Consider the following 19575-nt stretch of genomic DNA (forward strand, 5'->3'; position numbering starts at 1 on the left):
GGAGGATAGCCGTGTGTATATTATAGAGGAATCAGCAGGGGAGGATAGCCTTGTGTATATTATAGAGGAATCAGCAGGGGAGGATAGCCTTGTGTATATTATACAGGAATCAGCAGGGGAGGATAGCCGTGTGTATATTATACAGGAATCAGCAGGGGGGGGGGGATAGCCGTGTGTATATTATACAGGAATCAGCAGGGGAGGATAGTCGTGTGTATATTATACAGAAATCAGCAGGGGGGGATAGCCGTGTGTATATTATACAGAAATCAGCAGGGGGAGGATAGCCGTGTGTACATTATACAGGAATCAGCAGGGGAGGATAGTCGTGTGTATATTATACAGGAATCAGCAGGGGGAGGATAGCTGTGTGTACATTATACAGGAATCAGCAGGGGAGGATAGCCGTGTGTATATTATACAGTAATCAGCAGGGGGAGGATAGCCGTGTGTACATTATACAGGAATCAGCAGGGGGAGGATAGCCGTGTGTATATTATACAGGAATCAGCAGGGGAGGATAGAATAAGCAGGGTGTAAGGATAGCCTTACATATTACACAGGGATAAGCAGGGAGTAAGGATAGCCTTACATATTACACAGGGATAAGCAGGGTGTAAGGATAGCCTTACATATTACACAGGGATAAGCAGGGTGTAAGGATAGCCTTACATATTACACAGGGATAAGCAGGGTGTAAGGATAGCCTTACATATTACACAGGGATAAGCAGGGTGTAAGGATAGCCTTACCAATTACACAGAAATAAAATACAGTACAAATAATTTTCTGAAAAATCAATTTTATTATGTAAAAATAATTTATACGAACGTTTTTATTTTTTAAATAAAATAAATATACTTAGCAAATGCAATATTCACATATACAGAGATCTTGATGAATAAGAAAACAAGAGAAAGTAAAAGGTGGTTGGCTGTCTGCAGTCCCGCATGTCCTGAGAAAAGCGTACGGACAGAGGATGACATCCCCCGCTGTGGAGGGCGTGTAGGCACTTTATTACACACTGATATATCAGAGGCACAATGTAATAGCAATAGACGGTCCTGTCCATAGTGAGTCAGGTATGCTGCAGGAAGACTATATGGCGGAATGTTCCCCCAGCGTTTCTGATGTCTCCTAAGATGAGAATAAATCAGGTGTCCCCGAAGACTGCGGTGCTATACAGTGAGGGACAGCAGCTACATGACAGAAGAGCAGTACAGTCCATCCAGCATCATGTTACACTGGCCCCTGCCTGTCAGAACACAGCACATATACAGATGTATGTAATACATGTGTTGCAGATCTTCTATTTCCAGACTCCTGTGCGCCCTCCTCTTGAAGACACCCGCTTTAGTGGTTTAGGTTGGTTGGGGCGCCGCTGGCTGGACAATACCTGAAAAGCATATAGGGTGGGGTAAGAAGCAATGTCTACTCGTGTAACCTGAGGGTCCGGGTACGGGGGACACCTACCTCTTTCCTCACTGCTATCGCTGCTTTATGCTCTGCCTGTTTCCTGGGATGACTCTGCAGTTTGGAGACATCCTCCTTGTTCTCCTCCGACCTGTATACAGAGGTAGCATGAAAGAGCTGTACACAACACAGAGAGCACTAGTGATAGATACAGATGTGTACAGTACAGAGAGCACTAGTGATACAGATGTGTACAGTACATAGAGCGCTAGTGATATATACAATACGTGTATAGTACAGAAAGCACTAGTGATAGCTGCGTACAGTACAGAGAGCACTAGTGATAGAGAGCTGTGTACAGTACAGAGAGTACTAGTGATAGAGAGCTGTGTACAGTACAGAGAGCACTAGTGATAGAGAGCTGTGTATAGTACAGGGAGCACTAGTGATACGGATGTGTACAGTACATAGAGTGCTAGTGATATATACAATATGTGTATAGTACAGAAAGCACTAGTGATAGAGAGCTGCGTACAGTGAGCACTAGTGATAGAGAGCTGTGTACAGTACAGAGAGTACTAGTGATAGATAGCTGTGTACAGTAGAGAGCACAAGTGATAGAGAGCTGTGTACAGTAGAGAGCATTAGTGATAGAGAGCTGTGTACAGTACAGAGCGCACTAGTGATAAATACAGATGTGTACAGTACATAGAGCACTAGTGATATATACAATATGTGTATAGTACAGAGAGCACTAGTGATAGAGAGCTGTGTACAGTACAGAGAGCACTAGTGATAGATAGCTGTGTATAGTACAGGGAGCACTAGTGATACAGATGTGCACAGTACAGCAAGCACTAGTGATACGGATGTGTACAGTACAGAGGACATTAGTGATAGAGCTGTATACAGTACATAGAGCACTAGTGATATATATAATATGTGTATAGTACAGAGACCACTAGTGATAGAGTGCTGTACACAACACATAGAGCACTAGTGATAGATACAGATGTGTACAGTACAGAGAGCACTAGTGATACGAATGTGTACAGTACAGAGGGCATTAGTGATAGAGAGCTGTATACAGTACATAGAGCACTAGTGATATATATAATATGTGTATAGTACAGAGACAACTAGTGATAGAGTGCTGTACACAACACATAGAGCACTAGTGATAGATACAGATGTGTACAGTACAGAGAGCACTAGTGATAAAGAGCTGTTTACAGTACAGAGAACACTAGTGAGAGAGCTGTACACAACACATAGAGCACTAGTGATAGATACAGATGTGTACAGTACAGAGAGCACTAGTGAGAGAGCTGTGTACAGTACAGAGAACACTAGTGATAGAGAGCTGTGTACAGTACAGAGAACACTAGTAATAGAGAGCTGTGTACAGTACAGTGAGCACTAGTGATTGAGAGCTGTGTTCACTATAGAGAGCACTAGTGATAGAGAGCTGTGTACATTACAGAGAGCACTAGTGATAGAGAATTGTATACAGTGCAGAGAGCACTAGTAATAGAGAGCTGTGTACAGTAAAGAGAGCAATAGTGATATATACAAGATGTGTACAGTGAAGAGAGCACTAGTAATAGAGAACAGGGTACTTGTTTCCTAGCACGGCGCCTGTCGTGGTACATCGCATGCCTTAAGTTAAGGTACTTAAGGCATGCGATGGACGTGATTTTCTGTCTTTAACTGGCTCAATTGGCGGTAAAACTCGCGTTGATTGCATCCATCGCGGCCCCTAATAAGGGGCCGCGATGCGACTGACGCGATCAACGCGATTTCCCCATAGGGAACAATGTTAAAGTGAAAATCAGGTTTATCGCGTCCGTCGCGGGTCATTATAATGGCCCGCAATGCGATCAACCCAATTTCACATAGGTGACAATGTTAAATGGGCCAATATGGCGGTACGCGTCCTCCGACCTTTTCATACCCCTACTATCCACGTCGGCGTGGAGTTGAGAATAGAAAGTGTGGCGGGCGCAGCGAGCCACCGAGCCCGAAGCGTGGCGAGCATAGCGAGCCCCGCGAGGGGAAGCAGATACCTGTGAAGCCCGCGATGGGCCGCGATACCTGTGAAGGTATCCGCGTCCCCTCGCAGGGCTCGCTGCGCTTGCCACACTTTCTATTCTCAACTCCACGCTGACGTGGATAGTAGGGGTATGAAAAGGTCGGAGGACGCGTACCGCCGCCCCTCGCGGGCTCGCCACACTTCGGGTTGGCGTCTATAGCGGGGTGGCGTTAAAATTGGGGGCCATTTAAAACATCAGGGGGGGTTTCTATACAAATGGGGTGTTTTGGGGCATTTCACATTAAAATCAATGCAAAATCGCATTGATCGATGCGATTTGGTTGGCATGCGATGGACGCAATTTTTTCCGACGCGATGCTCACAATCAAAATCGGTGGCACCGTGCTAGGAAACAAATACAGAGAACAGTGTACAGTACAGACAGCGCTAGTGATAGATACAAGATGTATACAGCAGACAGCACTAGTGATAGAGCTGTGCAGTACAGTACAGGGAGCACTAGTGATAGTTAAAAGACGTGTACAGTACAGACAGGATGAGTTCAGTATAGAGAGCAGTAGTGATCGAGAGCTGTGTACAGTAAAGAGAGCACAAGTGAAAGAGAGCTATGTATAGAACAGGAAGCACTAGTGATAGATATAGAAATGTACAGTACAGGGAGCACTAGTGATAGAGCTGTGTACAGTACAAAGAGCACTAGTGATAGATACAAGATGTGTATAGTACAGAGAGCAATAGTGATAGTTACAAAATGCATACAGTACAGAGAGCACTAGTGATCGTTACAAAATGCATACAGTACAGAGAGCACTAGTGATAGAGAGCTGTGTACAGTACAGGGAGCACTAGTGATAGTTACAAGATGCGTACAGTACAGAGAGCAGTAGTGATAGAAAGCTGTGTACAGTAGAGCACTAGAAGGAGTTAGATAGCTGTATATGTGATACACAGAGGAGGGGAGTAGGTGTACAGTATGTAATACACAGAGGAGTGGGGGCTACATGTATGTGATACACAGAGGAGTGGGGGCTACATGTATGTTATACACAGAGGAGCAGGAGGTACGGGGATAATTGGGGGTGGGGGGGGGTGTATATTACCTGTGAGGGGGCTGGCTTTCCGTGCTCAGTAGATACTGGCAGAGCTCAGTCATATCTGAGAGAAGACATCAGAAAGGACACAATGATTCCAGGCCTGCCAGACAGCGATCCTTTATATACTGAGCGCTGCGCATGTTTCTGTAGATTATGTCCAGTGTGGTCTTTCTGACTTGGTGCGGGGCATTAATGGGTCCACTGGTTCTTGTAGTTCCACAACAGAATCAATATGTAAATAAAACACACACACAGTTTCACCGGCTCCTCTCTCGGGCAATCAGGAGCGGGCTCTGGGGGAGTTCCACGCCTGATTGGCTTCTATAGAGCTCCGCAGAATACCAACATGGGCTTCTATATGGTGGCAGCCGGCAACTCAGCCTGACCTCAATGGGGCCACTTTGCGGTCAGGTTACACACCTGTGGATGCTACATGGAACAAAGAGGATGGTGGACCCTTTATGTGAGTATGTATGTGCGTATGTATGTATGTGGTATGTATTAAACATATACTTTATTACTGTGTGTGTGTTTTATTTACATATTCGTTCCTTTGTGGAACTAAAAGAACCAGCCGGCCCATTAATGCTGCATGCTGGGACTTGTGGTTCTCGGAGTTCCTGCATGCGGGGGAGGCTTGCTGGAATTTGTTAATCCACAACACTTTTATGTCATCAGCCCACCACCCACAGCCCAAGAGTGGCGGGGACAGCTGCAGGCTTTGGCCCGGGGTTCCCCTGGAGAGTGGGACCCATTAATTAGGGGGTCCCCACTCCCCCATGGACCCGGCCCAGGCTGACCGGCCAGGGTTATAGGGCCTTATTCTAGTTCACTCTTAGAGGCAAATTCCTTCTCAAATGGACAAAACCATGTGCACTGCAGGTGGGGCAGATGTAACATGTGCAGAGAGAATTAGATTTGGGCGAGTTATTTTGTTTCTGTGCAGGGTAAGTACTGGCTGCATTATTTTTACACTGCAATATAGATCTCCCTTTGAAGTAAAACCCCACCCAAATCTAGCTCTCTCTGCACAAGTTACATCTGCCCCACCTGCAGTGCACATGGTTTTGTCCATTTGAGAAGGAATTTGCATCTAAGAGTGAACCAGAATAAGGCCCATAATGCTTTGGCCTGGGGACCTTATGTAAAAGTGTCCTCCGGCTGTGGCATGACACCGCAGGCTGTTTGGGCTTGATGCTGGTTTCCGAAATATGGGGGAACCCTACTCCTTTTGTCCCCCGTATCTTGGGAACCACGGCCGTGCAAAAATCCTGGTGATGGTTATAGAAAAACAGTCAGGACCCCGGATTTTTGGTCTGCCTCCCCCCCCCCCCCCCCCCCAGATTTCTGCAACCACGACCGGCACAATGAGCCCGGGGCTGGTTATAGCCGGGCAGGAGGCCCTCACACCGATATTTCATTACTCCAATTTTTATACACAGAGACGCATCATCCGTACTTGGCTGCTGGTAAATTCAGCAGCTGAATACAAATGACTTTGCCTTCGAAAAATATGAATCCGGAGAATACGGCAGCTTTGTACATTTGCTGTATTCTCCATTTGGATTTTCGGCCGATCCCGGTAATCCCCATTCGTTCTGCAAACCGGCCTTAATCGGCAATCTTTAGTAGATTTCACCCTGCATCTGTATTATTTCTTCTGTGTGAAACCACAAGTCTCAGCATCACAGCACCTCTCATTACGGGGAAAATTTAAAGATGGGAGTTCTATTGAAGTAGCAACCAATCAGAATCTACTTCTTAGAACTCCCATCTTAGTAAATAAAGCCATGTGTTCAGAATTAAGCTCCCACTCCCTGTATATTATACCCAGTGAGACCAGCAACTGCCCCCCCCCCCTCCCTTCAGCCTGATCTCTGCACCCTAAGGACACCTTATGCTGCTGCACTGACCCCACCTTATAGCTGCCAGTCACTCACCAGCCCCTGTATCCTGCTCGTTCAGGGGATCCCCTGGCGTACGGTCCAATAACTGGGGGACGAGAGATGGGTAACATTACTACCTATACAATGAGCATGCAGCAGAGGCAGCCCAGTGTAGCACCGGTTCCCGTCCTCCCTCACCATACGGATGTAGTACTGAAGCACAGGATTCGGGGTGGCTCTGTCCTCGCCCGCTCTCCAGTGTTGGGGTATATCCTCTTGGAGGGGGTGCTCTGGAGACGTCTGGGGGAGAGTTGTAGAGACTGACGGAGGGAAAGGCAGAAGGGGAAAAACAATGAATGAATGGAGCAGTCTATTGATGTGATCCCCCATTGTTACACTAACCCCCACAGCAGCAGTCTCTGCTCATTAATGCTGACTCCCCGCTGCCCCTCGTTAATAAATAATACCCCATCTAACCACCGAGAAGATTAACCCGCTCACTGCCAAACCGCATCCATAACATTAACTCTATGATGCAGAGCAGACTACAGCAGAGCGCTCCGCACTGACATGGGAGGGGCAGTAATTACATTGTGACTACAGGTAGGTGACCCTCATACCACTACAGTAACAATGATGCAGAGCAGGCTACAGCGGAGCGCTCCGCACTGACCATGGGAGGAGCAGTAATTACCCTGTGACTACAGGTAGGTGACCCTCATACCACTACAGTAACAATGATGCAGAGCAGGCTACAGCAGAGCGCTCCGCACTGACCATGGGAGGGGCAGTAATTACCCTGTGACTACAGGTAGGTGACCCTCATACCACTACAGTAACAATGATGCAGAGCAGACTACAGCAGAGCGCTCCGTACTGACCATGGGAGGGGCAGTAATTACCCTGTGACTACAGGTAGGTGACCCTCATACCACTACAGTAACAATGATGCAGAGCAGGCTACAGCAGAGCGCTCTGCACTGACCATGGGAGGGGCAGTAATTACCCTGTGACTACAGGCAGGTGACCCACATACCACTACAGTAACAATGATGCAGAGCAGACTACAGCAGAGCGCTCCGCACTGACATGGGAGGGGAAGTTATTACCCTGTGACTACAGGTAGGTGACCCTCATACCTCTACAGTAACAATGATGCAGAGCAGACTACAGCAGAGCGCTCCGCACTGACCATGGGAGGAGCAGTAATTACCCTGTGACTACAGGTAGGTGACCCTCATACCACTACAGTAACAATAATGCAGAGCAGGCTACAGCAGAGCGCTCCGCACTGACCATGGGAGGGCAGTAATTACCCTGACACTACAGGTAGGTGACCCTCATACCACTACAGTAACAATGATGCAGAGCAGACTACAGCAGAGCGCTCCGCACTGACATGGGAGGAGCACTAATTACCCTGTGACTACAGGTAGGTGACCCTCATACCACTACAGTAACAATGATGCAGAGCAGGCTACAGCAGAGCGCTCCGCACTGACATGGGAGGGGCAGTAATTACCCTGTGACTACAGGTAGGTGACCCACATACCACTACAGTAACAATGATGCAGAGCTTCATTTAGTAAAGCCCGGTGGTGCCACAAGCCATGCTCTTGTTTCAAAGAGGTTGGGACAGGCACCGCCCCCTATAGAGATAAACTGTGTGATTGGTTTTTGGTATGCAGCCAATCAATTACTAAGAACCAGTGGCATTAGTTACAATGCCACCTATTCATTCACTGAGAACCAGAAGCACATCTGTTAATCTGGCCAATCAGATCACTCAGAACCAACAACATCAGCATGTAGGTATCCAATCAAATCACACAGAACCAGTAATGATAAATTGGAATAGTAACTCAGTGATATCTCTGCTCCCAAATAACGTGTGTGTGGGAGATCAGACTCACCAGTGCCAGTCATGGTGTGATCCCCCTGTGGCTCCAGAGGGAAGAAGCCATGGTGGCTACCAAAGCTGTTACTCAGGTCCTCCACTTGCATAGGGTAGAAGCTTTCTTCATGGTCAGTGACCCTGTGACTTGGTTGGTGACTCCCAGCAGAGTCTCCTTGAAGGCCAGACTGGATTCCATGGAAGCTGGGACCTTGGTTGGACTTCTTGGATAAGTGGCTGAGGTGAGGAACAATTGTGGGCGTCTTATGGTGGGTTGTGCAGGCATTAAGGCAACTGATATCCTTCTGGTGGCTAAAGTCAATTATGGCCTGGCTCACTTGTTCTTTGGCATGGGCACGGGGTTCATAATTCTGGCCGCTACCACTGTCTCTTAGTGTCATAGGCCGGCTATGGCTACCTGCAGAAGAACGGGCAACCAAGTCCTCAAACTGGTTGCTACCAATAAGGTTGAGTATGTTCTGCCTACCGGTCATGGACTGACGGATCTCCTCTAAGATGTGATTATAGTTTACAAGGTTTCGCCCACTAGTATCTCCTAAAATGGCCGGCTGGTTTTTGCTATCCGAATTTCCACCGGTATTCTTGTATTGGCCATTGGCAATATTAATGCGACTCATCTCTGAATAGACCGGGTTTTGGCCACTACCCATCAGAGACTGACCATATGGTTCCTTCAAATAGTCACCAAAGGTATATTTCCTGCCCGAGTCACCGTCCGCTGTTAGCTGGGGTTTGTCCGATCCACCCGCCTGAAAGCTGCCACTACTGAGAAGACTTTGGTTGGTGGTGTCTGACATTCCTGGTGCTTTGGCCTTCTGACTTATGGTATCACTTGACTGGCTGCCATCCATAAAGGAAAGTCCACCGGTAGCTTTGTTGCTGTTCTCAAAGAACCTCGGACTTGGCTCCTGCAAGTGTATCTGATGCATAACGTTTTGGTCATCTGTGAAGTTGATCAAGTCCGAGTTCTGCACGAGCGCTCCATTGCCAAAAGCCTTATGTCTGGTTCCGTCACTGTCTTCTGCATGCTGGTTTCTGCTCAGCCCGAGGTGGCTACCACCAGCCGTGTTTTGGTTGCTTCTATCCGTTACTGTATTTAAGCCGGAGCTAGCAAGAGAGTTGGCCATTCCTGCTGCCCCCCGCCTTGCTTGATCACTGGTCTCGCTGTAGCCACCATCTATGGTTTGCATGGAGGGCCACTGACCGTCAGGGGCTGTCTGCTGAGCAGGCAGGATGAGGGGTGAGCCTTCGGAAGGAGCCTGCAAGATGGGAGAAGGTTGGGTAGTGGTTCAGTTAAGTATCTGGAAAAAGACGTACTGATAATATACAGTACAGTCGGCGTCTGAGTGAGGCTCAGAGCTGGATGGCATGAAGGCCGAGCAGCGGCGAGCAGACCATCAGGGGGACAGCAAACTCAATGTAAGATTACATAGTTATTATACACAGTTTTACCGTATACCATGTGGCATAATGTGAATTTTGGCTCATACCGTGTGGCATAATGTGAATTTAGGCTCATACCGTGTGGCAGAATGTGAATTGTTGGCTCATTCTGTGTGGCATAATGTGTAAGGGGCGTATTGCACTGGGAGGTCAAATATTTGGCACAGGGGGAGAAGCCGGTAGATCACTGCACAAAAAGTAGATCCCGGATTACAAACGTTGAGCCACCCCTGCTCTAGAATTAAAGCTTCTCACCTTGGCGGTGAGCACTTGCAGGGCCTGACTCCAGTGACTCTTCATGACATCCTGTAGCTGGGACAGCTTTTGTGCTCGCTCACTCTCCAGACGGCGGACAGTCCGCGACAGCTCCTGACAGCGCTCATCTGAGCGAGACAGTCTAGAGTGAGAGAGGCGAGAATGTTGTGAAGTAGCCTTTTCCTCTATAGGGCAACACAGATTAATGGCAGCTATTCACACAATGGGGGGGAAATGAGACACTCACTGGAGTTCATAATCCATGATGACCTCTCGGTGACGCTTCTCTCGCTCCTGTAACTCTGATTTGAACTGAGACAGCTGGTTTGACAGCTCTGTCTCATGCTGAGAGGTGAGGTCTAATAGCCGTCTCCTAAGGGTTGGGAGAGAAGACCCAAGTGAGTGGACCCACACGAATAGTCCTTCCCGTCACTCCACTACCTATGTCACACACAGGGATAGTCCTTCCCGTCACTCTGCTCCCTATGTCACACACACAGATAGTCCTTCCCGTCACTCTGCTCCCTATGTAACACACACGTATAGTCCTTCCCGTCCCTCCGCGCTCCCTATGTCACACACAAGGATAGTCCTTCCCGTCACTCCGCTCCCTATGTCACACACGGATAGTCCTTCCCATCACTCCGCTCCCTATATCACACACACGGATAGTCCTTCCCGTCACCCGGCTCCCTATGACACACACACACACACACACAGATAGTCCTTCCCGCCACTCCGCTCTCTATATCACACACACGGATAGTCCTTCCCGTCACTCCGCTCCCTATGTCACACACAGGGATAGTCCTTCCCATTACTCCCCTCCCTATGTCACACACACGGATAGTCCTTCCCGTCACTCCGCTCCCTATGTCACACACACGGATAGTCCTTCCAGTTACTCCGCTCCCTATGTCACACACACGGATAGTCCTTCCTGTCTCTCCGCTCCCTAGGTCACACACACGGATAGTCCTTCCTGTTACTCCGGCTCCTATGTCACACACGGATAGTCCTTCCCGTCACTCCGCTCCCTATATCACACACGGATAGTCTTTCCCATCACCCCGCTCCCTATGTCACACACGGATAGTCCTCCTGTCACTCCGCTCCCTATGTCACACACACGTATAGTCCTCCCGTCACCTCGCTCCCTATGTCACAAACACGGATAGTCCTTCCTGTCACTCCGCTCCCTATATTACACACACGGATAGTCCTTCCTGTCACTCCGCTCCCTATATTACACACACGGATAGTCCTTCCCGTCACTCCGCTCCCTATATCACACACGGATAGTCCTCCTGTCACTCCGCTCCCTATGTCACACACACGTATAGTCCTCCCGTCACTCCGCTCCCTATGTCACACACACGGATAGTCCTTTCCGTCACCTCGCTCCCTATGTCAAACACGGATAGTCCTTCCGTCTCTCCGCTCCCTATGTAACACACACGTATAGTCCTTCCCGTCACTCCGCTCCCTATATCACACACGGATAGTCTTTCCCATCACCCCGCTCCCTATGTCACACACGGATAGTCCTTCCCGTCACTCCGCTCCCTATATCACACACGGATAGTCTTTCCCATCACCCCGCTCCCTATGTCACACACGGATAGTCCTCCTGTCACTCCGCTCCGTATGTCACACACGTATAGTCCTCCCGTCACTCCACTCCCTATGTCACACACACGGATAGTCCTTCCCGTCACTCCGCTCCCTATGTCACACACACGGATAGTCCTTCCCGTCACTCCGCTCCCTATGTCACACACACGGATAGTCCTTCCCGCCACTCTGCTCCCTATGTCACACACACGGACAGTCCTTCCCGTCACTCCGCTCCCTATGTCACACACACGGATAGTCCTTCCCGTCACTCCGCTCCCTATGTCACACACACGTATAGTCCTCCCGTCACTCCGCTCCCTATGTCACACACACGGATAGTCCTCCCTTCACTCCGCTCCCTATGTCACACACACGGATAGTCCTTCCGTCTCTCCGCTCCCTATGTAACACACACGGACAGCCCTTCCCATCACCCCTCTCCCTATGACACAGTGTACAATCCTTGCCTCACTCCCCCCGCACTAGCTTTGCTGCTCCATATACCTGTGTTGCTCTCTAACTGTGCACAAATGCTGAGCGCTCTCCTCATGAAGCGCAGTCAGACGCTCTGTGACCGTCTCCTCCAATCGCATCTTATGCTCGCTCTCTAGCCGCACCTTCTCCGACTCATTACGTGCCTGCGGGCAGAAGACATAATAGCTGAGAGACGGTGGGCAGCGGGTGAGGGGACTGGGCTGGCAGCACCCACTACGTCTACCCTGTACAATGACCAGAGGCACCTCATGGGACCGTGTGCTGAATGTCACATCCTACAGTGAGGTCTCCCCATAGTTCCTGTCACTCTGATTGCATGTTACCTTCTCTAAGTTCAGCTCCATCTGCAGAGTGTCTCTCTCCCTGTATGACGCCTGCAGCTCCCGCTCCAGGCGGAGGACTTCTCCCTGCAGGGAGGAAAGAGCCAGCTGCCACTGCTGGGACTTCTGCGTCTCCTGCTGAGTCAGCGCCTGCGGGGAGGGAGGTGCACAAACCTTTACACAAAGCCGGCATATGGGTCTAGGGTGCAGCGTCTCTCCAGCAAGTCTCATCATTCCCTGCACCACATCTGGTGGTACTGAAGCCCATTCTGCAATGGAGCACCGGACAGCAAGCCTCTGAGTCACAATCTGTTGAGCCATGGGAATGCTGGGATGTGTAGTCCAACGGCAGCTGGAGGCCTCTTACTGCCCACCCCTGCTTTAGAGGCATAACGGACCTGGATATGACACGCGGCTACGTTCTCACCTTCTCCTTCTCCAGCTCTATCCTTCCCTCCGCCTGCATGCGCCTGCTCTCTTCCTGCAGCTCTTGCTCCCTCTCCTCCCAGGTTCTCTGCTGCTCCTGCATTCGGCAGCGTACAGACTCCAGCTCTCTCCGCTGCTCCGCACTGGCCTCCTCCTCGGCCTCACGCTCCGCCCGGAGTTGCGACACTTGGGCGGCCTGCTCTGCTGCCTGCATGAAAAAGAACGTTCCGTCGGACCGACATAAGTTTTACAATAGAAGCAGCTTTGACTAGTCGTATCAGTGGGGCGATGCCCACCAAGGAGGGTGCTCCGGTCGCTCACCAGCCTCTGCAGCTCTCTCTGCCGCTCCTCTGCTTCCTGGCTGTCTCTGGCCAGAGACTCCAGAGCCTGGGCCAACTCCTCCCGCGCCTGAGTCAGAGTCTGGAGGACAGAGGAGGAGAAGGATTGGTACGGAGTGAGCGGGGGACTGTTCCCCAGACAGCGGGACCCTCACTCACCTCCTGGTCTTTAGATCTGGCCTGTTCTGCCTCCTCCTTCTCTCGCTTCAGGTGGCGCAAGGTCTCCTCCCTCTGGTGCTCCTGCTGCTTCCACCCACCCACCACCAAGGCCAGCGTCTGGGGGGAACAACCTTTGCATGAAGTACAACCGGACAGTACCCAATACAGACATAATTGCGATTTAACCCAAACTTATTTGCATACTCAGTTTCCCTTTATTAACAGACAAGTGACCACTGTGATAACCAGACTGGTGGCATCAGCAAATACTCTGTATCATAAAGACTGTACTGTTAGATCATATGGTACTTGTTTCCTAGCACGGCCACAATAGCGGGCATCGTGTACCTTAAAGTTAAGGTACACGATGCCCGCGATGGACCCGATTTCCTTTGAAATCAGGTCCATTTTGTCGGCAAAGGCGAAATCGCGGGCATCGCGTCGGTCGCGACCATTAACATTGCCCCCGACGCGATGCCCGCGATTTTTCCATAGGCTTCAATGTTAAAATAATTTTTAACATTGAAATCGGGAGCATCGCGTCATTCTTGTGCCATTATAATGGCACAAGATGAGATGGACTTGATTAAGTCCATCTCACATAGGAAACAATGTGAAATGGGCCAATATGACCCATTTCACATTATATATGGCCCCGTCGTCACCCCACGATTGACGCAAACCCGAAGCGTGGCGAGCGCAGCGGTGCGCGTCCTCCGACCTTTTAATTCCCCTATTATCCACGTCGGCGTGGAGTTGAGAATATAAAGTGTGGCGAGCGCAGCGAGCCTGAAGCGTGGCGAGCGCAGCGAGCCCCGCGAGGGGACGCGTATACCTGTGAAGTTATACGCGTACGCTCGACACGCTTCGGACTCGGTGGCTCGCTGCGCTCGCCACACTTTATATTCTCAACTCCACGCCGACGTGGATAGTAGGGGAATGAAAAGGTCGGAGGACGCGCACCGCCGCCCCTCGCGGGCTCGCTGCGCTCGCCACGCTTCGGGTTGGCGTCAATCGTGGCGTGGGGTTCAGGGTGTAAAATTGGGGGTCTAGGGAATATTTTACATTGAATCCAATGTAAAATCGGGTCCCAGGGACCCTATTCACATTTGATTCAATTTAAAAATCAGGTTAGTCGCATCGCCATTTGGTCGCATTCGATTCGACCAACGTGATTTTTCCGACACGACCACCCCGATGGAAATCGGGGTGGCCATGCTAGGAAACAAGTACCAATCATATCCCTTCCGATCTGACCCGCGCTACTATATGCTGCTTTCTGACGTAAAACACTTCTCCATACCGCTAAAAACCGAAAGGTAGAAAAGTATTTCCGATGACGGCCCCGCACCATGGGTTCAGCCATTTTGTGAGCTGAACCAAGATTCATGAGCCAGTGATGTCACTAGTTGCCAGCGATTTCATTGGCTGAACTGACAAACTGCCATAAAGCCCATGCAGCTGATGCACTCGCAGTAACACGACACGCCAGATGCCTTCCCCTAAGCTGCAGAAACTTTATCGCTGGCACCCTTTGTAGCTATAAGAATGCGGACCATTGTAGCGTGAGACCTACCAAACTTTTGTGAGAGATAAAGTGTAAGAGAGAGATAAAGTGCCAACCAATCAGCTTCTCGCTGACATGTAACAAGACGTTTGTGTGGAACTTTATCTTTCCTCAGTTTATCTCTCTCCTAGGCTTGCTACATCTTCTCCACAAACACACACACACACACACACATATGAAGCGGTAGGATTACCTGGTCCAGCTGCTGAATCATGGTGTCCTTCCTGCGGTCAGCTGCCACGGTCACCGACACCCTCTGCTGTAGTTCCAGCATCTCGTTCTGCAGCTTCTGTATGTGCCGCTCCAGGTGCTGGTGAGAGAGAGGGGCAGAATGCCATTTGTAAGCATGACCAGCTAGGGACACCCTCTTCTCGGAGGTGGGGTGGGGGTGCTGGCCAAGGAGGGGGGGGGGGGGAGGGGATGAAGAGTAATTAGCAGAGAACCTCATGGATTTAATTCAAGCTGTCCCCACATGGTGCATTAACAGGATTCCCAGCACAGAGGCTTAACAGCTGATCCAGAGTCATGACAGATGACAGAAACAAGGTGGAGGGGGGGAGGTGTGGGAAATGAGGCGGGAAATACAGAGTAGGGAGCATGAATAAGGACGGGGAGAGAGAATACGCTACCGTAATCAAACACTGGAGATAAGAAATAAGATAGAGATACCTTGCGTCGCGTAGTCTCTTTCTCAAGGGCATCACGTAACTGCAGGTCTGGCAGAGAGGGGGCTGCATTATACAGGGTGGAATAACGAGGGAAGAGACCCTCCAGACCAGCGAGGGACAACGGAGGTGAGAGGTCCTGCCCCGGGTAGGCGCTGAGAAAGAGACGGAGGAGAATCATGGGTCACTAGTACAACAGAGAGGACAACCGGCTGTATAATCACATGCTCATCCCAAATTCACACATCATCCACAGACTTGGGCTGTATTCCAGAAAGGTTTTGGCCTAAACAAATCCCCTTTCAAGCGGAGAAACATGACCAAGTATCACAGGAGACTGCCCATGGAGGGAGCCACAGACTTCGGAACACCCCCCGGCAGATATGGATTATAAAAGTGAAATATTATATTCACGGGTTTACGTTTCAGTTTAATGTAAAGTTTCAGTCTGAGGAAAGTGGACATTAAGCTGAAACGTTGACCAGTGAAATAGAATCTCCTGTTTCTACACACATATAAATATATATATACCTCAGCAGGGTGCTGGTGCTGTCGCTGTCTTGCTCCAGTCTCTTATCAGATGCGCCACCTGCAAGCAGACATTGTGCATGAACCTACAACTGCACTTACGGCTCCCCTGCACACTGCCATATCCACAAAATATCCGCCTCTCACCACGTAAGGTCACCGCGTCGCCGAGTGTCAGCATGTTTTTCAGGTGGCCTCTCAGCGACTCCATCTGCGAGATGTACGGAGACGGTTCCTGTGCCACGAAACACTCATTAATCATGCGTACTGGCATTACATTGGCCACACACATATGTACTCTATAGCTGGCTGGCTGATTTTATAATTAAGGGGTAAATTGTAGAATTACCCTACAGGTCTATAAAATCCTAATGGTTAACAGGCTCCATCGCTAAATGTTAAGAGCTCTCCAGTGTGCGACGAGAGGGGACACATTTATTAAATTGTATTGAAAAGACTGGGTGGCCGCTGATTGGCTGAGAGAGCTCTCTCAGCCAATCAGCAACCGCCGAGTCTTTTGAATAGGATTGTTTAATTCTGCCGCAAAGTGCCAAATCTTAGTGAACTCTTCCGGGGGGCTGCTAAGGAAATCTGACCTAATTTATGGGGGCTTTAACTCTCTCAGCATAAGTTACATCTGCCCCACCTGCAGTGCAGTATGGCTTTGTCCATTTTTAGAACAAAGTGTGTATAGGAAAACCAGGCCGACGGGAATTTGTTCAGACATTGGAAGGAACCCCCCGTCACTCCAGCTATAGATTTTGCGTGTCGTTACTAACCTTGGGTCCAGATGCCTCCACGCCCTCTTGTAGTCTCCTCGACATCTCATCAGCCAGATCATCCACCTCTGTGGCCATGGCAGAGCCTCCGGCTGATACCACAAGGCCTGAGTTGGGGGTCCTATGACACTTCTCGGCCTCCTCTAGGTCCGCTTCCCGGCTGCGTCTCAGAGAGGCGTAGAGCTGAGACGTGACCTCGGATGAGAAGGAGCGTCTGAGGGAGGGGGTAGAAGGGGAGAACAGGACAGGTGGAGAAGAGACGGGATCGTTGAGGGAGCGGCGAGGAGATGTAGGAGAAGACAGAGGTAGCGGTTCTATGCCGCTGAGGAGGGAGGCATCCTGCAGAGAGAACGCATGAGGAAGAGCCATGAAAAGGACGGGAGAGAGCTGGAGAGGGAAGAAGAGGGAGGACAATACTATCATTCTGTATTATATATATGGTGCCACAAAGGTTCCCCAGCACCGAGCACAGTGGGCAGGACAGGACACCCAATATATAATTCTGCACATCTATATAATGACCATGGTATGGCGGCCATGTTTACTACATATCTAGTCTGTGTGCATGGTTTAGCTGTGTGCATAATAGTTTTGAAGTGCATCATTTTTAAAGTGCGGCATAATTTAAATATATAACTGTGGCGTTATACTGGCGTTACACTGAAGTGAAACAGAAGGACAGAGATAACAACTGAGAAAACCAAAGACTGCTTTGAGTGAGTTCAATTCATTCTCACAACATACTACCTCTGGCTGCTTAATCTGGCTATTCAACCATAATATCACTAGTGTTCCCCCTAGGAATTTTTTGGGGCAGGGCGCCGCTGTATGGGATGGGGGCGGACCGGGCCCTCCGACGTCATCGTTGTAGGCGTGCCCGGGCCGCCGCGTCATCAAAGGAGGCGTGTCCGGGCCGCGCGTCATCAAAGGAGGCGTGCCCGGGCCACCGCGTCATCAAAGGAGGCGTGCCCGGGCCGCCGCGTCATCAAAGGAGGCGTGCCCGGGCCGCCGCATCATCAAAGCGGGCGTGCCCGGGCTTCCTCCGTCGTACAAGGGGGCGGACCTGGCCCCGCCGAAGTCCGTGAGCTCCCGGGGAAGCCTAGCGCCGCCGAGATTGCGGTGCCTGGAGCTTCCCTGGGCACAACATTAGTCAGGCAGCAGGCTCTTTTAGCGGGGTGCTGCTGGAGGGGCAGGGCGCATTTTGCCCTTTAGAAATCGGGCAGGGCGCAGCGCCCCGCTAAAACAGCCTAGCGGGAACACTATATCATAATTTTTACATCTGCAAACAACTTTTACTATCACTGTTAATGCTTGTATTTGCACTGTCAGTTTTGAAAATGCCCAGCTGTACCTCTTATGTCTTCACCTCCCCTGCTCTTCCATTGATAGTAGGTGTCCCCCAACATTTTATTCTTGGTCCTCTTCTTCTCTATCTCTATACGTCCTCTATGTGTGAGCTTATGTGCTCACTCAACTTCCACTATCACATCTAAGCCTCTCCTGATCTCTCTCCCTCTATCCTCACTCATATCTCCAACTGTCTCTCTGCTGTCTACTCTTGGATGACCCAGCGCTTTTTTAGACTTAAAATATCAAGGACTAAGCTGACCTCTTCCCACCCTCCTGCATAAAACCTGACCATCTCTCATCCTAACCTACTGTTTATGCCCACTTCTTTCCCTTCTGTGTCACCCCTGTCTGTCTAACCCTCCCCTTTAGAATGTAAGCTCTCACGAGCAGGGCCCTCTCTCCTCATGTGCCTTTCTTAGAATATATAAACCACTGCCACCCTGATGATTGCTTCAGTGTCCTGTCCTCTGATGCAACTATCCGTATTAACCATGTACTTGTCCTAAACTGTCTTGTGCTGTAATTCGTTATGTGTTTTTGCTCATAACTATGCTCTGTAAAGCGCTGCGGAATCTGTGTGCGCTATATAAGAAACTGTTAATAAATAAATAAATAGTGTTCATTCTAGCACCCATCTTTAAAAACCCATGCAGTTCCTCTTTCCTGTCAGGGGTGTCGCTTCCTGCTGTAGTGCTTCTAGCACAGTGTGGTATGTATATCAGCACTGATATGCAAACCAGACCTGTGCTAGAAACACCACAGCAGACAGCGACACCCTAGGCATGGGTTTTTAAAGATGGGTGCTAGAATGAACACTAATATCACACTATATATAGGATAATAATATACTGTATATATCACATTACAGGGGCTGCTGCCGGTGTGTACAGATAGTATATATACTGCTATATATCACACTGTATATAGGATAATAATATACTGTATATACTCACATTACAGGGGGTATGGGTGAAAACCGGACCAGGACAAAACCCCCAGACCGCCGGACCGGACATCAAACTCTGCATTTTGGAGCTTGTAGCCTCCGGTCCGGGGGGTGTCCTGTCCGGGGGGGCTGCCTGTGACACCTGTCACCAGGTAGAGGAGGAGGGGTAGAATAAAACCTCCCTGTATGGTCCGGGCATGTAGCAAAAACCGGACGGTCCGGACCACACAGGGAAGCTGTAATCTCCCCTTCCCCATGTCCCTGGTGATAGCTATCACAGGGCCCCCCCCCCGACAAGACACCCCCCGGTCCGGACCCTACAAGCT

General features: G+C 49.8%; 1 protein-coding gene across 1 annotated transcript; it reads right to left on the bottom strand.

The window, feature by feature from the left end:
• Window positions 1–785: 785 nt before the first annotated feature.
• On the bottom strand, window positions 786–19171 carry CNTROB (centrobin, centriole duplication and spindle assembly protein). The gene is made up of 19 exons (XM_083185523.1): window positions 19165–19171; window positions 16954–17340; window positions 16322–16409; window positions 16178–16235; window positions 15651–15801; window positions 15175–15291; window positions 13415–13531; window positions 13239–13337; window positions 12919–13125; window positions 12495–12641; window positions 12181–12314; window positions 10307–10432; window positions 10060–10201; window positions 8360–9620; window positions 6645–6766; window positions 6501–6552; window positions 4567–4621; window positions 1474–1564; window positions 786–1396 (listed from the first exon to the last, which is right to left on the bottom strand). The coding sequence occupies exons 2-19, from the start codon at window positions 17320–17322 to the stop codon at window positions 1310–1312; spliced, it is 3423 nt and encodes a 1140-aa protein (XP_083041649.1). The 5' UTR covers window positions 17323–17340; window positions 19165–19171; the 3' UTR covers window positions 786–1309.
• Between the last annotated feature and the right edge of the window lie 404 nt (window positions 19172–19575).

The sequence above is a fragment of the Crinia signifera genome, chromosome 4 (assembly GCF_055691185.1).
Source record: "Crinia signifera chromosome 4, ASM5569118v1, whole genome shotgun sequence".
Lineage (NCBI taxonomy): Eukaryota > Metazoa > Chordata > Amphibia > Anura > Myobatrachidae > Crinia > Crinia signifera.

Coding starts and splice junctions, on each gene's coding strand:
- CNTROB (XM_083185523.1), bottom strand. CDS start 17,322: ATGGCTCTTCCTCATGCGTTCTCTCTGCAGGATGCCTCCCTCCTCAGC. Junction 12,315..12,494: donor TGGAGCTGAACTTAGAGAAG/GTAACATGCAAT, acceptor TTCTGCCCGCAG/GCACGTAATGAGTCGGAGAA. Junction 1,397..1,473: donor CGATAGCAGTGAGGAAAGAG/GTAGGTGTCCCC, acceptor TATGCTTTTCAG/GTATTGTCCAGCCAGCGGCG.